Below are 26,035 nucleotides of genomic sequence, written 5' to 3'. Positions count from 1 at the left end.
GAAGAGTTGGAGTTCATCTGGCTGTGGATGTTTTCCTTGACTGAGGTATGAGTGCACTTGTGTGAACGGGGTATGACGACTGAGTCTTAGTTTTGTTTTTTCAGAGTTATCAGAAGACACAAATCCAGATTCTGACAACTTTCCCGATTTTAATTGCATTCTCCGTCTATGACATCGAGTCAAACTTTGCATTTGAGTTTTTGTGTGTCGTGATTGAGGGAATACATTTGACTTCCTCTTCTCAGACCCCCACCCCCCCCGCCCTTTTGATTATTCTTTGTCTCATAACGTGGAGGTTGTCCCTCCTTCGGCCTCCCTGTGAGACTCCGGTATCAGTCGGTGGAGCTTCAATCCGGTGGTCTGGTCCTGGGAGAGGACTGTGGAGGCTGGAGGGGGTCTGGGGGGGAGGGGGGGGGGGGCAACAGACACTCAGAGACAACCTGCACTGCCAGCCGTGATGTATTCCTCCTCAAACAAATGTCGGGCTGGAGGATGGGGGGTCCCCTGGGAAATAAAGTCTGCCTCCCCCCCCCCTCTTTATCTGCTCACAGCGTGTCTCTTTATGAGGTGTAAGTGGTGTTAAGTCTGTGTGCCTGCAGCATGTTTATTAGTAGCAGGTCCAAGCTGACTGACACGCTCAATGGAAATTATGTCTCACCTTTAAATGATTAAAATAGATTAATGCCCGACGTTATTTATATATAAAAAAACCTCTCCGTTACAGAGCAGATGAGCACCCCGCTTTGGGTAAATACTCACTTCAAACCAACACTCACAGTTCCCCTCACCTTGGGCTGGAATGTTACGCAACCTCAATACTCATATATATACACACTTTGCATAAACATCACTAATATAGTTCACTAATGACATTAATATGGACTGTAAGCTGGTTCTGGACCAGAAGACCTAAAGATCGACTCTTTAGGCCCAAAGGATGTGTTGCTTAGTTTTATAATGGACACTTAAAAATGGAAGCACATGACGCATATATAGTAATTAACATGTTAAGAATAAAGTTGTCTCTTATTGGCAACTGCAACCATTAATCCATTCACACTGTACATTTATTATTACATTCATTAGTTTGTTATTGGCAGAAGTGTAGAACGCTTGTTTAATCCAGTGTGCTTCAAATGACGTTACATGAGTATATGTATAGCATTAAACTAATGCATATAGCATTAAGCTAACGTGTTCGTTTACGCCTCTTTTTATTCCACTATCTCATGAGGGTTAAATGTAGGTTCCAGGCGGTTCTGTTCCCGGTTCATTGACATGTGAGAGGATGCCCTTCATCGTCCTCCCAGTAACACACGCTCGACTTCAGTTTGATGAAGGATGCTCGTGAGTGTGGAGGTGGATGAGTCACGTTGATGTGAGTCCGCGGTGATGAGCCCAGGTGAGAGGTGGGCCTCGGGGGAGGGGGGTTAGCAGCCTCAGGCGGGGCGTCGAAGGCCTCGCGTGGTGACGGGCAGCAGCGTGTCGGGGAACTAATGAACCGTGACAGCCAGCTGGAGCGCCGGCAGCCTGGAGACACGCCTCCATCATGAGCCACAGCTCTGAGGGCCCGGTGGCCCCTAATGAAACCCACCAGCCGTGACAATACTCTTTGAATACAGCACACGAGCAACAATTAGCATCGTCTTTGTGAAAGGTGACGTTCCATAAGTGTCTGAGGGGATACCAGCACATGTAAATGTTGGTTGTCGTCCTCCTGGTCCTGAGAGGACCTGAACGCCTCGTCTGAGAAGACAGATCATACATCAAGAGGCTAAAAACGTACATATAACATGTTAGTGTTAATTTCATGTGAGAACAATAACATTGTTCGACGCTCTGAGCAGCTGCTCCAGCAGTCAGGTGTTGCGGTGGAGAGTGACGCAGGGCTGTGAGGGAAGAGGTCTGGTGAGGGGCTGGGTCCAAAAAAGAAAAAGAAACCTGTGTTTTTGATTTGTGTAACTTTCGCGTCGTTCCGCTCCTGAACTACCGGGACAAAGTATGTTGACATGGCAACACATCACCTGTTGGTTGATTGGTTAGTGAACATGTCAGGTACAGGAATGTGGTCTTTAGCCAATGGAGACTTTTATGATTATTATTAAACCTTTATTTAACCAGGTGAAACCCATTGAGATTGAAGATCTCTTCTTCGAGGGTGACCTGGACTTTACCATCTCCCAATTTGAGCAAACGCTCAATCTCCCATTTAACTGAGGAGCAGTGACACTATCGTCTGAGAGTTATGGGCACCGTGGTCAAATTGAAGCAAACGGTTTCCAGGACACGATCCGCCTGACTGATGTCAGACACAGAGCTGCTGCTGAAGAGCCGCCATTGTAAACCGTTTGGAAAAGGCTTTAAAAAGGTAGCTGGCAAGGGATTGGACGAACCATCTGTCACTCAAACTCTCAGAGACAGAAGAGCGAAAACGTCTTTTACAACAGGAGAAGCCTAACGTGCCGTTCTCTCTCTTGCAGCATCTAAGCGAACCTCTTTGGGTCTCAGCCGCCTTTCCGTGTCGTCACACACACACGTTAGCGATATTCCAGCTGCAGCTTTGTGCGCATGTGTGTGTGTGTGTGTGTGTGTTTATACCTTCATCCCTGTACCCACCTGCCAAAATAAATGGAAAACAAAGAAAATAAACACCAGGGCTGCTGCTGGCCGTATATTCAGAGGTGTAAATCATTTTTAAAGTAACCGTGTGAGATATTGCACAGCATCACATCCGCCGGTCCCCGCCTCCTGGGCGCTGATGGATATTGCAGCTGCTGCTTCTGTCCAGCGTATTTTTAATTTCCAGCCTCTGCAGCGATGGCCTTTGAGATGTCTCGTACAGCACTCTCCAGCGGCGTAATCTCACATTTTTATTGAGGCAATATTCGTTCCAGGTAGTCAAAGCTCATTTCCCATTAACGTGCCTGGGATAGCATCTAAATCCGTAGCTCGAGTTCCTTCATTTGGCTCCTCAGGTTTAGCCATTACTTTCTCAGTTAGTCGGATACACTTGCAAAACCATGGGGAAGTCAAACGACCAACAAAGTGATGCTGCAGGGGATTAAAAGATAATTCTGATTTTAAATATACCACCAATGGCCACCGGGGCACATGCAGAGTAATGAAAATGAACTCTAGGAGGTCCACTTTTCTTTTTCAAGAACAACTGCACCAGGGATATCAGCGGGCTGTTTTCTATTGCTACCGGTCCTCGTGTTACAAATGGGTCCCCGTGGCCGGGTGATGGTCCCCACCAGGATAGAAAAACAAACACACACACACAGCGAGGGGTAAGAAATCCCCCATATAGAGATGAACAAAACTATTGCAGCTGATCCTCTCCTCCATTCCGCTCTCCTCTCCTGGTCTCTCATGTGGTTTGCTTTAAGGGCTTTTTTTTGCTTTGTGGTGCAATGTCTAGACGGAATGCCTTTCTGTCTCTCCATCCTGCTGCTCTGTCTTGTTCACGAATGGACAGAGAGCGTCGCTCAGTCAGATATTACATCCTCACCTGATAGGGTGGAATAGCTTTGCCCTAGTGTTGCACTGGACGCTGGGTGACCCATTTAACAACATATTCTAGCCCTGAACTTCAAATTATAAGGCTTTAGGTGCCCCGAAACATGTGTTACACGGTATCTTTTTAAAATAAAATTCCTGCAAAATCTGCAACAAAATACTTTTAGGTACGGTACAAAAGGTTTGGTTCAGGAAAACATAGATGTTTGGGTTAAAATAATAATATCTAGTTGCCAATGCAATGGAACTGGTGAATAAGTCAACATTTACTTGGTTTCCACACGGGACACAAACAGTCTCCTGGGTCAACATTCTGCTTTTCTTTGAGCCGTCCGCCCTCCCTTCTCTCTCTGTAGAGTCGGTTGCTCTGAGCGTGTCCCACGGACGTGGATGGGTTCATATCGGCGTTAGCTGCCAGCCCGATAGCAGATATTGGTTCCAGACGCCCAACGGCACCGAGCGTCGGTATTTGAGTGAAACCGGGTTGCATGTAAATCCTTAAACCACCTGATTCACAGCAGTCCACTGTTATGCTTCTCCAACTGTATGTCAGGCTTATCCAATCAGCTTCTTTCTTTTGTTTCACTCTCGCCAATTGGACCCGAGGACCTCGTGGCTACGGACTCGCCCTCCTCCAGTCCCTCTGACTCTCTCTCTGTGTGGTACTTGGCATCGCATTGTGTTCTGCTTCGTTGCCAAATGAAGGCAATCCTAACCCCCCCCCCCCCCCTCCTTCTCTTTTCAACACAGCTCTGCTGTATTGACGGAATAGACAATCACCTCCACCTGCTGTTTGAACATGCAGCGTGATGGATGCTTCCCTTCAATGCGAGGCCGTGCCCGGTGCATTGTGCTTTAGTCTCGCAGTGCGGGTTCAATGCAGGAAAACAAACGTCCTCGTGAAGTACGCACCAACATATTTGATAAGCATGGAAACATGAACCCCTTCGGCGTGGATGTATAACACTGTGAGGATCCACAGGGTGTCCAACGCCATTCTATCACAGCTGAGATTTAATATCACATAACGTGCCAACAGCTGTCATGGCAACCTGCTTTTTCCCACAATGCAATGTTCCCACTGTCCCTGAGCTCTGAGGTACAAAGTCTCCTTTCTCTCTATTTGTGTCTTAAGTCTCTGCGAGGGAGCAGAGGTCGCAGTGAGCAGTTGGCAGTGTGAGTTGGAGGTCGTGTTTCTGCCCGCTGGATTGAAGGAACGCCTCAAAAGGTTTCCGCAAACTCCGGCTAGTGATATACAGCAGAGAGGCTATTGATTCATGGCTATTGATTTAAGACGTTTCTTAATGAAACTTCATAAATCAATTCTTGGTTATTATTTAGCTCATCCCAACCTTTAAACTCTTTATTAGGGGTGGATATTAGTACTCGACTAAGATGTATTCTCAACTGTACGGTGGAGAGGGAAAGAACAAGCCAATCAAATAGAGCCAGAGTACATAATCATCAATACAAGTTTCTCTCAGCAATAGAATCACACGACATATCTTTTTTCTCCCAGACCTGCAGGCGAGTTTACAAACTCAAGTCTCGTGTTTATGTTCTTACATTCGGCATGGCAGATCTTTCGGAGCTTGAAGTTGGAGGCGCTGACGTTGTCAACAGGTCCTGGTCTCAAGTCCCAGTTTACGTGTAAACAATCGAGAAACGCTGATCCTGGAACCGGATCGCTCGGACATGAAATGACTCCAGACAACAGAGTGTGTGTGTTCGCCCCTTTCCAGGTTTCAATAGGCAGAAGTATTTATTACATTCAGCTAACGCTGTATGGAAAGCGACTTACACTCATGTTCCACCGTAGACGGGGCGGCTGTAGCTCAGTGGGGTCAGGGGGTCGTCCTGCAAACCCAAGGTTGTGGGTTCGATCTCCGCTCTCCCCATTCGTTGCAAGTCGAAGTGTCCTTGAGCAAGGCACTGAACCCCCAGTTGCTTCCCGGGCGCATCACTGCAGCCCACTGCTCCTTCATGACTAAGGAGGGGTTAAATGCAGAGAACACATGTCGTTGCCTGTGTACCTGGACTCTGTGTACCTGGACTCTGTGGACTCTGTGTACCTGGACTCTGTGGACTCTGTGTACCTGGACTCTGTGTACCTGGACTCTGTGTACCTGGACTCTGTGGACTCTGTGTACCTGGACTCTGTGGACTCTGTGTACCTGGACTCTGTGTACCTGGACTCTGTGGACTCTGTGTACCTGGACTCTGTGGACCTGGACTCTGTGTACCTGGACTCTGTGTACCTGGACTCTGTGTACCTGGACTCTGGGTACCTGTACTCTGGGTACCTGTACTCTGTGTACCTGGACTCTGTGTACCTGTACTCTGTGTACCTGGACTCTGTGTACCTGGACTCTGTGTACCTGGACTCTGTGTACCTGGACTCTGTGTACCTGGACTCTGTGTACCTGGACTCTGTGTACCTGTACTCTGTGTACCTGGACTCTGTGTACCTGGACTCTGTGTACCTGTGCTCTGTGTACCTGTACTCTGTGTACCTGGACTCTGTGTACCTGGACTCTGTGTACCTGTACTCTGTGTACCTGGACTCTGGGTACCTGGACTCTGTGTACCTGGACTCTGTGTACCTGGACTCTGTGTACCTGTGCTCTGTGTACCTGTGCTCTGTGTACCTGTACTCTGTGTACCTGGACTCTGTGTACCTGGACTCTGTGCAATGACAACAGATTGAATCCAATGAATCCAATCCAAGACAGCTACAGGGAGCAACTCAGGGTTACGTCTTGCTCAAGGTCACATCGACTGGGAACTGAACCACCAATCCCCTGAGTGACAGACAGACCACTGACCCACAGTCGCCCGACAGATTCCCCAGGCGGCCGTGGAAGAAGTTGACTGAACCTCTGGGGTGAACCGGCCTGGGCAGCGTGGGACCTCCTTGCTGCTCCTGTGGAGGGTCCATCGTCTGGTGGCCGCCTCTGGTCTGACTACCACATGTTCAGCCCTCACACGGTGCAGCAATGGGAGGTCTGCAGACCTTCTGACCAGCTGGACGTACATCTAAGGATGGGATGCTTTTACTATCCCATCGCACACCTTCACTCACGGCATACGTGATCTTCCACCAGCACCAGCACCTCGGATAGACTCCCTCAGTGCAGGCCAGCTCCAGAAGGAGAGTGAATGAGTGCCTCTGTTTGATTGCTGAGATCATTTCCCTGCTGACAAACATGTTGAAGTGAGTCCCCGGAGAACCCCGAGGCCTCGCTCTGACTTCTTGAGCTTTGACTGAGCAAACAGCGCATCCCCACTCCCTGAATCCGGCTTTTATTTCCCCCTGCCTCCTTCACAATCATCTTTTGATTACGCCTGCTAATTAAAGCTCCGACAAGCTGCCACCCGAAGCCGCCACCCAGCCTCCTCCTTCAGGTCAGCGGCTCCCCGAGGAGCGAGAGCAAACACCCGGACAGTGAAGGAACACACACAGTCTGCTTTTCTTTCTGCTTCATCCTTTCTCCACTCCTCTTATCCTCTTTAATCCTGTTCCTCTTTATGCTTGTTAAGCCGCCGGAGCGGTGTGGTAGCATAGGGCACAGGGCCAGGGGGTCAAGGAGGGTCCTCGAGCACTGGTGGTCCAGGTCCTCGCTGAAATCCACCGCTGAGGACCTTTTCATGAATCCTCTGGTTGGAACCGACGTTCGCCCGCAGTGAAAGCTGCAGCAAACAAGGCCGAGCAATAAACAAGAGTCGAAGTCTAGAGCCCGGGAGGAGCTGTTTGTTTAAGTTTAAAGCCTCGCGAGCTGCTCCTTGAAGCTGGAGGTTCCCTCGCCCCATGTGACAGAACCAACAGCAGAACCCTGACGTCACCGTCGGGAACATCACGGGCTGTTAAGATCTAAAGGCTCCGTACATTACATGCATAACTCAGGAGTTAGTATGCTCGTCTTCCAAATCCTAAATATATGGCTCAAAACAAAGCTTCAGGGTGAGTTAGTCCTGTAAAGTCTAAGAATAGCAAAACTGTCTCTGACTTTGATTCCAACGCAGGAATATCATAATAATGACGGTAAGAGTTTGAACCCAGTCGGCAACATTTACTCATAAATACATTTCATAACATTCTCATATGACGCACAACGGCATGAGGCACGAACAGAGGCCTCCTGGTGAAAGCCTTTGTGGAACAGATGGACATCGCACTGTTGTTATTGTCTTTCCAAGATGGTCGTCACCATGTAAGCGCTCCACAGTCCCATGTGTCCACCATGAGTTATTCTGCACATTGCCTTGGAAGGGTATCAAACCCTTCATAGATCAAGAGTTTGTACTTCCATGTGAAAACCATGAGGACGGTTAAAGGAACACGAACCCAGTGAAACTATTGAGCTGGTGTGTAAATACTGAAGCTCACGTGTAGTTTGTTTATTATTAAAAAAGCTAATTTGCATCTTTGTCGTTTAAGGACAACATTTCATTTCATGGATACATCATTTCAAATAGAAACGTCTCAGTCGTACTTCATGGCCATCGCTCTCTAACGACGGGCCTGTAGTGTAAAGAGGAGACAGCAAGGAGAAAGATCTGTTGAATAGAGGAGGGGAGTCCACTCAGGGAGGAGGAGGAGGAGGAGGAGGGGGGTGAGGGAGGAGGAGTGCAGCTGTCCAAACACTGAGCCCTTCTGTACCTGCCCTTCCTTAAGCTCCTCCTCCTCCTCCATCCCTCTAGTGAACCACACTATTGTTATTTACAAACTTATCTAAAGTAAAGAGCAACAGATTTGATCCTTTTCTTAATACAGCAGCCGAAATGCATTAAAATGAGTGATAAGACCTTCAAATCTTTCATTTTTAAACTTTACCGGATAGCTATTGCTAATTGTTTTGGGTTATGGAACACGTAGGGGCATTGCATATATATGTATATGTATATATATATGTATATACATATATATATATACATTTCAAACTGTTAATGTCTGCCACTGGAAAACCAACTTGGAAGGGACGTCATAGAAACACTCGACCTAGCTTTAGCGGTTGCTTTGATTGAGTTCACTTCACAGGTTTGCCGGGTGGTGATTAATCACTTTATCAAGGTGCAATAATGCTATATAACTATAACATTATTACAGCTATAACCACAACCACACCCCTGATCTCACTTTTTCGTGTTCCAGAAGTAAAAGCCATCGTACACATGGTGCTATGAGGGAGATGATGCAATGTGGTCCTTGAACACATCATTCATGCGTACAACTCTTCTCTCCTCAGGTTGTTTGCCACTAAGTGCAGCGGCTGTCTGGAGAAGATCTCGCCCACCGAGCTGGTGATGCGAGCTCTGGAGAGCGTTTACCACCTCGGCTGCTTCTGCTGCGGCGTCTGCGACCGCCAGCTGTGCAAAGGAGACGAGTTCGTCTTGAAGGAAGGTCAGCTGCTCTGCAAGAGCGACTACGAGAGGGACCGGGACCCGCTCGGCCCCGCCAGCCCAGACAACTCGGACTCAGGTAACACCGGGGGCCACCGTCACGGGCCACTAGGAACCGTCACGGGCCACTAGGAACCGTCACGGGCCACTAGGAACCGTCACGGGTCACTAGGAACCGTCACGGGCCACTAGGAACCGTCACGGGCCACTAGTAACCGTCACGGGTCACTAGGAACCGTCACGGGCCACTAGGAACCATCACGGGCCACTAGGAACCGTCACGGGTCACTAGGAACCGTCACGGGCCACTAGGAACCATCACGGGTCACTAGGAACCGTCACGGGCCACTAGGAACCGTCACGGGCCACTAGGAACCATCACGGGTCACTAGGAACCGTCACGGGCCACTAGGAACCATCACGGGCCACTAGGAACCGTCACGGGTCACTAGGAACCGTCACGGGCCACTAGGAACCATCACGGGCCACTAGGAACCGTCACGGGTCACTAGTAAACGTCACGGGCCACTAGGAACCGTCACGGGCCACTAGGAACCGTCACGGGCCACTAGGAACCGTCACGGGTCACTAGGAACCGTCACGGGCCACTAGGAACCGTCACGGGTCACTAGGAACCGTCACGGGCCACTAGGAACCATCACGGGCCACTAGGAACCGTCACGGGTCACTAGGAACCGTCACGGGCCACTAGGAACCTTCACGGGCCACTAGGAACCGTCACGGGTCACTAGTAACCGTCACGGGTCACTAGGAACCGTCACGGGCCACTAGGAACCATCACGGGTCACTAGGAACCGTCACGGGCCACTAGGAACCATCACGGGCCACTAGGAACCGTCACGGGTCACTAGGAACCGTCACGGGCCACTAGGAACCATCACGGGCCACTAGGAACCGTCACGGGTCACTAGTAAACGTCACGGGCCACTAGGAACCGTCACGGGTCACTAGGAACCGTCACGGGTCACTAGGAACCATCACGGGTCACTAGGAACCGTCACGGGCCACTAGGAACCGTCACGGGTCACTAGGAACCGTCACGGGCCACTAGGAACCATCACGGGTCACTAGGAACCGTCACGGGCCACTAGGAACCATCACGGGCCACTAGGAACCGTCACGGGTCACTAGGAACCGTCACGGGCCACTAGGAACCATCACGGGCCACTAGGAACCGTCACGGGTCACTAGGAACCGTCACGGGCCACTAGGAACCGTCACGGGTCACTAGTAACCGTCACGGGCCACTAGGAACCGTCACGGGCCACTAGGAACCGACACGGGCCACTAGTAACCGTCACGGGTCACTAGGAACCGTCACGGGTCACTAGGAACCGTCACGGGCCACTAGGAACCGTCACGGGCCACTAGGAACCGTCACGGGTCACTAGGAACCGTCACGGGCCACTAGGAACCGTCACGGGTCACTAGTAACCGTCACGGGCCACTAGGAACCGTCACGGGCCACTAGGAACCGACACGGGCCACTAGTAACCGTCACGGGTCACTAGGAACCGTCACGGGTCACTAGGAACCGTCACGGGTCACTAGGAACCGTCACGGGCCACTAGGAACCGTCACGGGTCACTAGTAAACGTCACGGGCCACTAGGAACCGTCACGGGTCACTAGGAACCGTTACGGGTCACTAGTAACCATCACGGGTCACTAGGAACCGTCACGGGTCACTAGGAACCGTCACGGGCCACTAGGAACCATCACGGGCCACTAGTAACCATCACGGGTCACTAGGAACCGTCACGGGTCACTAGGAACCGTCACGGGCCACTAGTAACCATCACGGGCCACTAGGAACCGTCACGGGCCACTAGTAACCGTCACGGGCCACTAGGAACCGTCACGGGCCACTAGTAACCGTCACGGGTCACTAGGAACCGTCACGGGCCACTAGGAACCGTCACGGGCCACTAGGAACCGTCACGGGCCACTAGTAACCGTCACGGGTCACTAGGAACCATCACGGGCCACTAGTAACCGTCACGGGCCACTCGGAACCGTCACGGGCCACTAGGAACCGTCACGGGCCACTAGGAACCGTCACGGGTCACTAGGAACCATCACGGGCCACTAGGAACCGTCACGGGTCACTAGGAACCATCACGGGCCACTAGGAACCGTCACGGGTCACTAGGAACCGTCACGGGTCACTAGGAACCATCACGGGCCACTAGTAACCGTCAAGGGTCACTAGGAACCGTCACGGGTCACTAGGAACCGTCACGGGTCACTAGTAACCGTCACGGGCCGCTAGGAACCGTCACGGGTCGCTAGTAACCGTCACGGGCCGCTAGGAACCGTCACGGGCCACTCGGAACCGTCACGGGTCACTAGGAACCGTCACGGGCCACTAGTAACCGTCACGGGCCACTCGGAACCGTCACGGGCCACTAGTAACCGTCACGGGCCACTAGTAACCGTCACGGGCCACTCGGAACCGTCACGGGTCACTAGGAACCGCCACGGGCCACTAGGAACCGTCACGGGTCACTAGGAACCGTCACGGGCCACTCGGAACCATCACGGGTCACTAGGAACCGCCACGGGCCACTAGTAACCGCCACGGGCCACTAGTAACCGTCACGGGCCACTAGGAACCGTCACGGGTCACTAGGAACCGTCACGGGCCACTAGGAACCGTCACGGGCCACTAGTAACCGTTACGGGCCACTAGTAACCGTCACGGGCCACTAGGAACACCCATTGAATGACTTAGCGTCATTCCGATGGTCCTTATGAGCACCAGTACAAGAGAAGAGACAAAAGCTGCCCCAGTCAGATCTTAAGTGTGAGGATTGTGTTGTGGTGGCAGATGAGAGTGAAGACGAGGACGTGGACGTGAAGTCAGAGAAGTGCCCTGCAGCCGGGAAGAGCAGCGGGGACAGCAAAGACCCTCGGCGGCCCAAACGGCCCCGCACCATCCTCAACACGCAGCAGAGGAGGGCCTTCAAGGCCTCCTTCGAGGTGTCCTCCAAGCCCTGCAGGAAGGTGAGACACAGAGATCTCACTCCTCTGATGCACTCTCCAGTTGAACGGCTTTCTGAAGCTGTCATGGTGGCCTGATGACGTCACCTTACTGCTGTCATTCCTTTTGTGGAATCTAGAAATCAGCTAAAAGGTTCAGCTGCGATTACTGCGGTTTTCTTTAAAGTATATATTTTGTCAAAAACATTTTAGATCGGCCGAGACATTCTGATCAGATGCATCCGGACATCATTATTATATGAAATTACACCATTTTCTGTTGGCTTGTTTTTTTACCATCAAAATTAATGTCATATTAAAAAATAACTAAATAAAATAATGCCTCTCTGATATATATATATATATATATATATATATATATGTATATATACAAATGAATATATATATATATAAATGAATATATATATATACTATATATATATAAATGAATATATGTATATATAAATGAATATATATATATAAATGTATATATATATATAAATGAATATATATATATAAATGAATATATATATATATATATGATGCACTCATTTGATGTTGTTGCTGTGACTTGCAGGTGAGGGAGACCCTGGCTGCAGAGACAGGACTCACGGTCCGGGTGGTCCAGGTCTGGTTTCAGAACCAGAGAGCGAAGGTCAGTGAACCCAAATCCTGGTGTCGGTCAGCGGCCTGCGGGCTCAGCCAGAGACGTCCAGGTTAACTTCGTTTGAAGGTTAACTCGCTTCGGTTTATGAAACAAAGATGGTGGTTTGTAAGCATGTTCCTGCTACATTTTTTAAGGAACTGACGTCGCTCCTTAATAACTACGGACGGGTCAAATGCAGAGAAGACTTTCCCCACTGGGATGAATACAAGTGTAAATTTCTTTCTTACTATCTTTAAAATCAGTAAACGCTGTCTTTGTGTCACACGGGGGACACACGGCGTCTCCTGGGTGGAAGTCTCAGGACCCTCGGGTGACCTCGGGGTCCGTGGTCCAGTCCACCGAGCTGGACGCCCTCATGTTTCTGCTGTCGTAATCCAGATCTGGATCGCCGTGGAAACGAAAGTCTTACTGTGTTTTTTTGTTGCCAACAAGTTCTTAATTGTCTAAACCAGTTCCCCTCAGCTGAGCTCCAGTGGATCCATCATCTCTGATCCACTGGTGCTCGGCTCGGCGGCATTTGGGAGAATAAGCTCGTCGAAATCTGAATATCCAATCGGGCTTTTACTGAAGTTATCAGGCAATAAGTCCAACAGCGTAGAATCCATCGCGTTATGATCGGTGTCATGGCCGTTGTTTTATGGGAGAAGACAATCAGATACACATCTCACCCTGGCTCCTTCATCGAGCCACCGAGCGTCAGACCAACAATCAAATCATGTTTTTAATTCAAAACACTTTTATTTTGATACTTTATTGAAATCTGGTGATATTTCGTTGAAATGTCTCCGAGTGTTCCCATATTTCTGATCGAATTGTAATCATTCTATTTGTGTCTATTTGTGTCTATTTGTGTCTGTTTGTGTCTATTTGTGTAGATGTGTGTCTGTTTGTGTGTAGATGTGTGTCTGTTTGTGTCTGTTTGTGTAGACATGTGTAGACATGTGTGTATGTGTGTGTATTTGTGTAGATGTGTGTCTGTTTGTGTAGACATGTGTGTATGTGTGTGTATTTGTGTCTGTTTGTGTCTATTTGTGTGTATTTGTGTCTGTTTGCATCCGTGACATCGTCTCCGTGTGTCCCACCAGCTCTCGGCTCCTGAATGCAACGCGCCTGTATGTATGTGACGATTATAAGAACACATCATACAACCGACGGCTTCTCGCGCCGCTCTGGTCTGGCGTTGGCAGGAGTTTGATTGACAGATGGTTCGTCCAATCAGCTGCCAAGAATCCGTGCTCACACTGTTTCCAATGGCTGTGGCCTCAGATGGTCGTGTGTAACAACAGAACCATCTGGGCGCCAGGTTAGTGGTTAAAGACACATCGGTGAGCCCACTGGGCGCCATGTTGCCTCATTACCATGAACACACACTCGAGTGGATTTTGACTCAGACACACACACACACACACACAGTCCTGCTGCCACAAACATGCACCAGAGCCCCCAATGTGGATTAAAAAAAGTCCAAAAGCAAATGTACTATTCTCTCCTGTCTGAGGGACGTTGTATAAAAACTACAACCACAAGAAAATATGTAAAGTGTATTTCTGTGATGTATTTTTCCATCTTCAGTGTGAACCAGCGGAGCAATAGGGCCGTGACGTGTTTATGGGATGGATTCACCAGCATCCTGAGGAGGATGACCTCATGGTTCTGTGTGTTGGAACCTCTTTGGTGTTCTATGCGTCAGTGATAGTGACTGAACATTTAGAGAATCTCTTTGCGCGTGACTTTTCTCTAAAACTGGTCAAAGTGTTTCAATAAGACGACTTAAAGAAGACTCTGGGTCCCCACTTCATCTAGTTCTGTATGATAACTCTTGTTCCCTCCCATCGTGAACAACAACGATCAATCAGACGTTCCTCTCCATGACACCAGACTGAGCTCAGTGGTTTCAGGGTCCTACTTCTAGCAGAATTTATTTATTATTTATATATTTATTGTTTACACTGGACATATTATTTATTTCACTCCTCAGACTTCAGTCACTCACTTTAATCTTTGCTGTTCGTCTCCTTCCAGATGAAGAAGTTAGCGCGCAGACAGCAGCAGCAGCAGGAGCAGCACAACAGCCAGCGGCTCAGCCAAGGTGAGGACCTATCTGTGTGTGTGCGTGGGTGTGTGTGTGTGTGTGTGTGTGTGTGCCGCTTAGCCGCCTCCATCGGCGTCCATCTGCATGATTTAATCATGCCCATTAGAGTTGTGATGACAGTGATTACTGAGCGCTGAGGTCATCGCCGTGCAGAAGCAGCTTGAGACGTCACATGTATGAGTCGCTCTGCAAACACTCCCAGTGACTTCTCCGGTAAATATGAGCGTGGCTGTGAGGGGAGGCGGCCATGACGCCCACTGGGCTCTCACCGCGGATACCACAGTTTAGATAAGGGCCTCGCCGCTCTTGGCGAGCGCCGCCTCGCTCGCCTCAGGGACCCCAGAGCGTCAATATTGGCCGAGCAGCGCGAGGTTTATCATCGTGGAAACTGCTGTTGTTAACCAAATGAGCTGTGTGTGTGTGGGGGGGGTGTTTGACATTGATGTTAGGATGAGATGAAGCCTCACGGATGACTGGTGAGATATATTCAAGATCAAACAGACAGTTTAGACAATGTGTTTATAGACAATGCATTTATAGGACAATGCATTTAAAAGACAATGCATTTATAGACAATGTATTTATAGGACAATGCATTTATAGACAATGTATTTATAGGACAATGCATTTATAGGACAATGCATTTAAAGGACAATGCATTTATAGACAATGCATTTATAGGACAATGTATTTATAGACAATGTATTTAAAGACAATGCATTTATAGACAATGCATTTATAGACAATGCATTTATAGGACAATGCATTTATAGGACAATGCATTTATAGGACAATGCATTTATAGACAATGTATTTATTGTCACGACGGGATGTAGGGTGGACCCAAATGCACGACTCAGGAGACAGATAATACTCTTAAAGATCCTTTACTTAGTCTTTGTCAAGAATGGAACAGACTGAAGAAACAAACAAACAGTGGACCTCTCAAGGGCTTGGTCTGAGAACACAAAACAATCTGGCAGAGGACAAGTGGAAGTGAGGGAGCTAAATAGTGAGGGACTAATGAGGGGATGGGCTGCAGGTGAGAAGGGCGTGAGGACCAGGTGAAGGGAATGAGGGACTAACGAGGTGACCAGAGGCAGGTGAGAAGGGCGTGAGAGCCAGGTGAAGGGAATGAGGGACTAACGAGGGAGTGATCAGAGGCAGGAGAAGGGAGTTTAAACTGTTACAGAATCCCCCCTCAAAGGGACAGCTCCTGACGTCCCAAAACAAAATCACTACGCCGGGTGGGCGGAGGGGATCTGGAGGAGGACTAATACTCTTCAGACATCTCCCCCCTCTCCTCCTCGGTGGGTGAGTTGTCCTCATCAGAGGCTGACTCCTCCCCAATGTCTGATGCTGCCGAAGGGAGGGAGGAAACAGGGGTTGGCCTGGTAGCCCTTGTGGGCACAGGACCCTTGGAGGGCTGGTCAGGGTGGCTGCGGTGAAACTCTCTTATGAGAGAAGGATCCAGGATGTGTTTGGCTGGGACCCAGCTTCTCTCCTCTGGTCCGTAACCCTCCCAGTCGACCAAATACTGTAACCCTCTTCCACGGCGGCGGGAACGAAGCAGACGACGAACCTTGTAGGTAAGACCTCCCTCTATGAACCGTGGTGGCGGTGGGGGCTGTTCAGCAGGGGCCAGTGGACACTCCCGAACTGGCTTAACTCTGGAGACGTGGAACGCCGGATGGACCCGCATGGCCCGGGGCAGCTTGAGCCTGACTACTGCCGGGTTGATGACCTTTAGTATCTCGAATGGTCCGATGAACCTGGGTGCCAACTTCCTCGCCTCCACTCGCAAGGATAAGTCCTTGGTTGATAACCACACCCTCTGGCCAACCTGGTAGATGGGGGCTTTAGAGCGGCGCCGGTTGGCTGCTGTAGAGTAACGGTCGGCCGAGCTGAGAAGCACCAGTCTGGCCTTGGCCCAGGTACGGTGGCAGCGGCGGACGAACGCTTGGACTGAGGGGCAGGAAACCTCCTTCTCTAGGGCCGAAAACAATGGAGGTTGAAATCCGTAGGCACACTGAAATGGGGACATACCAGTAGCAGAGCTGGTCAGGGTGTTGTGGGCATATTCCACCCACAGGAGCTGTTGGGACCAGGATGCTGGAGTCTCGGAAACCAAACACCGTAGGGCCGTCTCCATCTCCTGGTTCTTGCGCTCAGTCTGGCCGTTGGACTGCGGGTGGAATCCAGATGACAGACTGACTGTGGCCCCGATCAAAGTGCAGAACTCCCTCCAGAACACGGATGTAAACTGAGGACCCCGGTCAGAGACTACGTCTGTGGGAAGACCGTGAAGCCGGAAGACGTGCAGCAGAACCAGCTCAGCAGTCTCCTTGGCCGAGGGGAGCTTGGGCAAGGGCACGAAGTGGGCCATCTTGCTGAACCGATCTACTACTGTTAGGATGGCGGTGTGGTTGTTGGACAGTGGGAGACCAGTAACAAAGTCCAGGGAGATGTGAGACCAGGGCCGATGGGGCAAAGACAGCGGTCTCAGGAAACCAGCGGGAGCCTGGTGGGAAGGTTTGTGCCGGTTGCAGACAGGACAGGCGTTGACGAATTCCCGGGTGTCCTTCTCCAAAGTAGCCCACCAGAACCTCTGCTGCAAGGCATCCTTAGTACGCTGGCTCCCAGGATGGCAAGTGAGCTTGGAGCTATGGGCCCACTGGAGGACCTCCGACCTCAGGGTCTGGGGAACGAACAGACGGTTAGGGGGACAGGAGCTCGGGCCGGGCTGGACCTCCAGGGCAGCCTTAACTCTATCCTCTACCTCCCAGGTGATAGCGGCCACCAAGACTGGGGCAGAAAGGATGTTGTCATCACAAGCGGTGGAATCCCCCTTGTCCACAAACTGGCGGGACAGGGCGTCTGGCTTGACATTACGGGTACCAGGCCTGTAACAGAGTGAAAAGTTAAACCGGGTAAAAAACAGAGACCATCTGGCTTGCCGAGAGTTGAGTCTCTTGGCGGATTGAATGTACTCGAGATTCTTGTGATCAGTCCAACACAAAAATGGCAGACTGGTCCCCTCAAGCCAGTGTCGCCACTTCTCAAGAGCCAGCTTAACGGCAAGCAGCTCTCGGTTACCAACATCATAGTTCCTCTCAGCAGGAGAGAGTCGCCTAGAGAAGAAGGCGCATGGGTGGAGCTTCTGGTCACTAGCAGCACGCTGAGAAAGGATGGCCCCCACTCCCACATCGGAGGCATCCACCTCAACTACAAACTGTCGCTCGGGGTCAGGAACTTGGAGGATAGGAGCAGAGGTAAACCGGGCCTTAAGTCCCTGGAAGGCCCCCTCAGCCGAGGGTGACCACCGGAACTGGACCTTAGATGAGGTAAGGGCCGTGAGTGGGGCAGCTACGGTGCTATAACCGCGGATAAACCTCCGATAGAAGTTGGCGAACCCCAGGAATCGTTGTAGCTGCTTACGTGAGTCAGGGATGGGCCAGGACGTTTCTGCCTCCACCTTGGCAGGATCCATCTGCACGATCCCCTGTCCCACGATGTAGCCCAGGAAGGGGACAGAAGAGGCGTGGAATTCACACTTCTCTGCCTTAACGAACAGAGAATTCCTCAGAAGTCGTTGAAGGACTGCTTGGACATGGTGAACGTGCTCCTCTCGGGACCTCGAGAAAATAAGAATGTCGTCTAGGTAGACGAACACCTGCTTATTTAACATGTCTCTGAGCACATCATTCACCAGGGCCTGGAAAACGGCTGGGGCATTAGTCAGACCGAAGGGCATAACCAGGTATTCATAATGTCCAGTAGGGGTGTTGAAAGCTGTCTTCCACTCATCCCCCTCTCGGATCCGGACTAAGTGATAGGCGTTCCGCAGATCTAGCTTTGTGAAGATGGTAGCCCCCCGCAGCAACTCGAAAGCAGAAGAGATGAGTGGGAGTGGGTAGCGGTTCTTTATGGTAATGTTATTGAGTCCCCTGTAGTCAATGCAAGGCCTAAGTGACTTGTCTTTCTTCCCTACGAAGAAGAACCCCGCCCCTGCAGGTGAAGAAGAGGGACGGATGAGCCCAGCCGCTAGAGAGGAACTAATGTATGCCTCCATGGCCTCTCTCTCAGGGGCAGATAAAGAATACAGGCGGCCCCTGGGTGGGGTGGTGCCTGGTTGCAGGTTAATGGCGCAGTCGTACGGTCGATGTGGTGGCAGACATGAGGCCCTGACCTTGCTGAATACCTCCCTATAGTCATGGTATTCCGTAGGTACTCCTGACAGGTCCAAAGCAGAGCTGGGGCACACTGACTGCTGAGGTGCAGCAGCCTGTTTCAGGCAGATCAGGTCACAAGATGCACTCCAACCCAGGATGGCTCCTGTGGCCCAGTCAATGTGGGGGTTGTGGCGGCGGAGCCAGGGATGCCCCAGGATGAGTGGATGCTGAGGTGACCGCAGGATAAGAAACCGAATGGTCTCATGGTGATTACCGGACAGGAGCATACGGACTGGTGTGGTCTGGTGAGTCACTGTCCCCAGTAGGTGGCCGTCCAGGGCGTTGACCGGAACAGGGCATGGAAGCAGTACCTGCTGGATCCCCAGCTGACGAACTAGGTCCTCGTCAATGAAGCTGTCGTCAGCACCAGAGTCAATGAATGTAGCGAGGGTCTGTGGCCCGTTTGCGAGCAGCAGTTGAGCGTGAAAGAGGGGTCTTTGGTTGGGAGAGAGTCTTGTGGTTCGGCTCACCAGTACCTCCCCTGGTAGAGACCAGGGGGTGATGCTGGTAGCTGCTGGAGCAGCTCGCCGTCGAGCGAAAACGCGATGATCTGTCCCCCCCCTGCGTCGCTCCTGTCGCCTTGCCTGGATGCGTCTGTCCACTCGGGAAGTCAGTTCAATTAGGCCATCCAAGTTGGCAGACAAATCAAAAGAGATCAGTTCATCCTTGACATAATCTGCTAGTCCAATCAAGAACACCTCACACTGAGCTGCCTCATTCCAGTTGCTCAGGCGTGCTCTCGTACGGAACTCCAGGGCATAATCTGCCACAGTTCGGTCCCCCTGGCACAGTTCCGCCAGTCCCCCGCTTGGATCTGGCCCCCTGGAGACCTCTCCGAAAACTTTGCGAAGCTCCGCCGAAAAAAGCAGGAATGAAGTGCAGGCTGGCGTCTGTCTCTCCCATTCCGCGGTGCCCCACAGTCTCGCTCTGCCTGTCAAATTGTTTATGGTGAAGGCTACCTTAGCCTCCTCCGCGGCAAAGGTGTGGGGCTGCAGGGAGAACAGGATGGAGCAGTTTATGATGAATGGGTTGCAGCCCTCCGGTTCTCCAGCATAGCGCTCCGGGGTTCCCACCCGAGGCTCGGGTCTTGGCGCAGGTGGCGGTGAAACCGGAGGCAGGAAGGCAGGAGGAGGTGAAGCAGGAGACGACGGTGAGGCTCCGTGCTGGGTCAGGGCTGTAGCTAGTGCTTGGATCTGGTTAGCCATCGCCGCCATAGTCTGCCGTGTCTCGTCGGCGAAGCTGACCATCTGCGTTCGCTGTTGCTGGAGGACCTCCTCAATCCCCTCACACCGGCTCGCTGCAGAAGGGTGTGCTGGGTCCATGATTTGGCCAGATTGTAATGTCACGACGGGATGTAGGGTGGACCCAAATGCATGACTCAGGAGACAGATAATACTCTTAAAGATCCTTTACTTAGTCTTTGTCAAGAATGGAACAGACTGAAGAAACAAACAAACAGTGGACCTCTCAAGGGCTTGGTCTGAGAACACAAAACAATCTGGCAGAGGACAAGTGGAAGTGAGGGAGCTAAATAGTGAGGGACTAATGAGGGGATGGGCTGCAGGTGAGAAGGGCGTGAGGACCAGGTGAAGGGAATGAGGGACTAACGAGGGAGTGATCAGAGGCAGGTGAGAAGGGCGTGAGAGCCAGGTGAAGGGAATGAGGGACTAACGAGGGAGTGATCAGAGGCAGGTGAAGGGAGTTTAAACTGTTACATTTATAGGACAATGCATTTATAGACAATGTATTTATAGACAATGCATTTATAGACAATGTATTCATAGGACAATGCATTTATAGACAATGTATTTATAGGACAATGCATTTATAGTAGTGCTGTGAAAAATAACGCGTTAACTCAGTTAATTCAATTACAGGTTTAACTAGTTGTTTTTTTAACGCATTTAACGCATGCGCAGAATGAGCTTCCAATCCGTCTGTTGTTGGTCGTCGGGACGAAACAAAAGTCACTTGCAAAATGAGCTTCCAATCCACCACTTCAATCTGAACTCTGTCCGCTCTCATGCAGACGGTCTGTTCATCGGTAATGATCCTTCCGCAGGTTCACCTCCGGAAACCTTGTTACGACTTTTACTTCCCGTAGATCAGGGTCTCAACACGTCGATCGCGACCTGCCAGTCGATCGCGGCGTAGTGTTGGTAGATCGCATGACATTAAAAAGATTGGCCCGCCCCCTGACATGTTCTCTAGAGCACGTCTTTGTTCTTTTATTAAACTAAACGTCTGTTGTTGATCGTATCTCCACAGCAGCATGTCATTTCTGTCTCTTCGCGTCGCGTTAACACTTATCGATGTCCGTCTCGCGCCACAGAGCTCCGTGCGCGCGCATCGGGACCGAGCAAAACAAAAGTCACTTGTCAATCTGTCCACCTGTCCGGGCCGGTGAGGTTTCAGCTTTGCAGCGGTGTCCCCGCCGTCCCTTTCATCACGGCCCAGTTCATGAAGAAAACCCACACAGTCAGTTTGCCTCAGCAGCTGCTAGAGGAAGACTAGAGGCCTTTAGATTGTGTCATGGTGGAGTTAATGGTTGACAAACAAGAGGAAAATGTTCCGTTTAACCCTCCTGTTACCTTTACATTTACTAACATATTTTACCCTCGGGGTCAATTTGACCCCAGCAATTAAAACCTCCAGAAAATTATTAGAATTAATATTGCTTCCCAAGTTTAAGTGTGAGGTACTTTATGTTTGTTTGTTGACTACCTAAATAGCCCTTTAAATAAATAAAAAAGTTGATATTTCTGATATGTTTGACACAGTGAAAAACAGCCTGGGGTCAAATTGACCCCAAAGAACACCGACATTAAACATTGAATGGGGTCAAATTGACCCGAAAGGTAACAGGAGGGTTAAACATTCTGTTAAGGATGAAGATGTATTAATGTTCCATATGGAAGAAAACTGCTAAATAACTGCTGAGTTGCAGCACCATTGTATAGAAGAATGTATAAATGTATATATCCGTCTTTTGTCATAAATCTCTATGTTCTCACAAAATATACCGAGAATACCGGTAATGTGTGATTAATCATGATTAATCCACAAAAACCTGTGATTAATCCGATTAACAATTGTAATCGTTTCACAGCCCTAATTTATAGACAATGTATTTACAGACAATGCATTTATAGACAATGTATTTATAGGACAATGCATTTATGGACAATGTATTTATAGACAATGCATTTATAGGACAATGTATTTATAGACAATGCATTTATAGGACAATGTATTTATAGACAATGTATTTATAGGACAATGCATTTATAGGACAATGTATTTATAGACAATGCATTATAGACAATGTATTTATAGACAATGCATTTATAGACAATGCATTTATAGACAATGCATTTATAGGACAATGTATTTATAGACAATGCATTTATAGACAATGTATTTATAGACAATGCATTTATAGACAATGCATTTATAGACAATGCATTTATAGACAATGCATTTATAGACAATGTATTTATAGGACAATGCATTTATAGGACAATGTATTTATAGACAATGCATTTATAGACAATGTATTTATAGACAATGCATTTATAGACAATGCATGTATAGACAATGTATTTATAGGACAATGCATTTATAGGACAATGCATTTATAGACAATGCATTTATAGACAATGTATTTATAGACAATGCATTTATAGACAATGCATTTATAGACAATGCATTTATAGACAATGTATTTATAGACAATGCATTTATAGACAATGTATTTATAGGACAATGCATTTATAGACAATGCATTCATAGACAATGCATTTATAGACAATGCATTTATAGACAATGCATTTATAGGTCAATGCATTCATAGACAATGCATTTATAGACAATGCATTTATAGACAATGCATTTATAGACAATGTATTTATAGGACAATGTATTTATAGACAATGTATTCATAGATAATGTGTTTATAGACAATGTGTTTATAGACAATGCATTTATAGACAATGTGTTTATAGACAATGTATTTATAGACAATGTATTCATAGACAATGTGTTTATAGACAATGCATTTACAGACAATGTATTTATAGACAATGTATTCATAGACAATGTATTTATAGACAATGTATTCATAGACAATGTATTCATAGACAATGTATTTATAAACAATGTGTTTATAGACAATGCATTTACAGACAATGTATTTATAGACAATGTATTCATAGACAATGTATTTATAGACAATGTATTCATAGACAATGTATTCATAGACAATGTATTTATAAACAATGTGTTTATAGACAATGCATTTACAGACAATGCCTGTGCCGTGCAGCTCCTGTCAGAAGCGTGTGTCGGCAGCGTTCATGGACCCAGACGTCGTGTCTGTGTTCATACGTTCAGGCAGTGGTAGCCGTGAGGTGTAACTCTGCTCCGCACTTGTTCCAGAAGGGATGTCGGGTTGCATGGAGGGTCTACTGAGCTCCTACTCCGGCCACCTAGCCCCCCCCCAGCAGCTGGTGGCCATGGACCACAGCAGCTACCACCCGGACCCCTTCCAGCAGGGCCTCACGCCACCACAGATGCCCGGAGACCACATGAACCCTTACGGTGAGCACCCCCCTCTGGGAGGACCTGTGGACCTCCTGTTGTATGGTCTCTGGATTCATTTTAATACTGGTCTACAGCTGGAGACTCTGGTCCATAGTGGTCTACAGCTGGAGACTCTGGTCCATAGTGGTCTACAGCTGGAGGCTCTGGTCCATAGTGGTCTACAGCTGGAGACTCTGGTCCATAGTGGTCTACAGCTGGAGACTCTGGTCCATAGTGGTCTACAGCTGGAGACTCTGGTCCGTACTGGTCTACAGCTGGAGACTCTGGTCCATAGTGGTCTACAGCTGGAGACTCTGGTCCATAGTGGTCTACAGCTGGAGACTCTGGTCCGTACTGGTCTACAGCTGGAGACTCTGGTCCATAGTGGTCTACAGCTGGAGACTCTGGTCCATAGTGGTCTACAGCTGGAGGCTCTGGTCCATAGTGGTCTACAGCTGGAGACTCTGGTCCATAGTGGTCTACAGCTGGAGACTCTGGTCCATAGTGGTCTACAGCTGGAGACTCTGGTCCGTACTGGTCTACAGCTGGAGACTCTGGTCCATAGTGGTCTACAGCTGGAGACTCTGGTCCATAGTGGTCTACAGCTGGAGACTCTGGTCCATAGTGGTCTACAGCTGGAGACTCTGGTCCATAGTGGTCTACAGCTGGAGGCTCTGGTCCATAGTGGTCTACAGCTGGAGGCTCTGGTCCGTAGTGGTCTACAGCTGGAGACTCTGGTCCGTAGTGGTCTACAGCTGGAGACTCTGGTCCGTACTGGTCTACAGCTGGAGGCTCTGGTCCATAGTGGTCTACAGCTGGAGACTCTGGTCCGTAGTGGTCTACAGCTGGAGACTCTGGTCCATAGTGGTCTACAGCTGGAGACTCTGGTCCATAGTGGTCTACAGCTGGAGGCTCTGGTCCATAGTGGTCTACAGCTGGAGACTCTGGTCCATAGTGGTCTACAGCTGGAGACTCTGGTCCATAGTGGTCTACAGCTGGAGACTCTGGTCCGTACTGGTCTACAGCTGGAGACTCTGGTCCGTAGTGGTCTACAGCTGGAGACTCTGGTCCATAGTGGTCTACAGCTGGAGACTCTGGTCCGTACTGGTCTACAGCTGGAGACTCTGGTCCATAGTGGTCTACAGCTGGAGACTCTGGTCCGTAGTGGTCTACAGCTGGAGGCTCTGGTCCATAGTGGTCTACAGCTGGAGACTCTGGTCCATAGTGGTCTACAGCTGGAGACTCTGGTCCATAGTGGTCTACAGCTGGAGACTCTGGTCCGTACTGGTCTACAGCTGGAGACTCTGGTCCATAGTGGTCTACAGCTGGAGGCTCTGGTCCATAGTGGTCTACAGCTGGAGACTCTGGTCCGTACTGGTCTACAGCTGGAGACTCTGGTCCATAGTGGTCTACAGCTGGAGACTCTGGTCCGTACTGGTCTACAGCTGGAGACTCTTGTCTAAAGGGTCTCCCTACCTGCCACCCCAATGCATGCTGGGATAGGCTGCAGCTCTCCACCCCAGTAGAGCAGTAGAGCTGTGTATTCTACCCATATATGTAAAACCTGTTTTTTTGGGGGGACCTTGATATTTAATCGGCACTGGTCTTGGGTTTATGAATCAAAAATAATAGTTTAATATTATTATTTATTAATTATAGACTATTCAACTTGTGTGTATTACTTTCACGTTGCCATACGTGATGATCGTTTTGTATGACAGCATTAGCTTGCTAAGGGAAGTACCATGGAGAGCTACTTCCAACCCCAACACTCCTTGTTATTGTGTTTTATGTCATCCAAGACCCTCGCTGGCCAATCAAATCACAGGATTCAGCCTTAAGTATCGATATCTGTGTTGAAGGAGACTTCTTACAGCTGTTGCCGTGGTGTTTGACCTTCACAGGCACCGACATCATCTTCCACGACATGGACAGCGACACGTCTCTGACCAGTCTGAGCGACTGCTTCATGGCTCCGGACGGAGGCTCCCTGCAGGCCCGGGCGGGAAACCCCATTGACCGCCTGTACTCCATGCAGAACTCCTATTTTGCCTCCTGAGGGCCCACCGGCGCCGTTGGTACCGGGCCAACCCGACCGCACCGTAATCCTCCCAGGCCGCGGCCATGTGAGCCCGCATCGGTGAAGACTCAGGACACAAGACACATGTCCCCGTAAGACACGACGGCCTTGAGGTCCCCGTAAGACACGACGGCCTTGAGGTCCCCGTAAGACACGACGGCATTGAGGTCCCCGTAAGACACGACGGCCTTGAGGTCGACGTAAGACACGACGGCCTTGCGGTCCCCGTAAGACACGACGGCCTTGAGGTCCCCGTAAGACACGACGGCCTTGAGGTCCCCGTAAGACACGACGGCCTTGAGGTCGACGTAAGACACGACGGCCTTGCGGTCCCCGTAAGACACGACGGCCTTGAGGTCCCCGTAAGACAAGACGACCTTGAGGTCCCCGTAAGACACGACGGCCTTGAGGTCCCCGTAAGACACGACGGCCTTGAGGTCCCCGTAAGACACGACGGCCTTG

General features: G+C 49.7%; 1 protein-coding gene across 2 annotated transcripts in view; it reads left to right on the top strand.

Moving 5' to 3' along the window:
- Positions 1–25,552, top strand: part of LOC130205374 (LIM/homeobox protein LMX-1.2-like) — a 41,341-nt gene extending 15,789 nt beyond the window's left edge. For both annotated transcript variants that reach the window (XM_056432702.1, XM_056432703.1), the window contains exons 3-8: positions 8,766–8,998; positions 11,770–11,945; positions 12,499–12,576; positions 14,611–14,677; positions 23,350–23,511; positions 25,398–25,552. In XM_056432702.1, the coding sequence (XP_056288677.1) occupies positions 8,766–8,998; positions 11,770–11,945; positions 12,499–12,576; positions 14,611–14,677; positions 23,350–23,511; positions 25,398–25,552 (871 nt within the window). The remainder of the gene's footprint in view (positions 1–8,765; positions 8,999–11,769; positions 11,946–12,498; positions 12,577–14,610; positions 14,678–23,349; positions 23,512–25,397) is intronic.
- Positions 25,553–26,035: the final 483 nt, after the last annotated feature.

Source organism: Pseudoliparis swirei, chromosome 15 (genome assembly GCF_029220125.1).
Source record: "Pseudoliparis swirei isolate HS2019 ecotype Mariana Trench chromosome 15, NWPU_hadal_v1, whole genome shotgun sequence".
NCBI classification, from domain to species: domain Eukaryota; kingdom Metazoa; phylum Chordata; class Actinopteri; order Perciformes; family Liparidae; genus Pseudoliparis; species Pseudoliparis swirei.
Note: the sequence above shows the minus strand (reverse complement) of the source record. Positions and strands in the feature narration are given on the sequence as shown.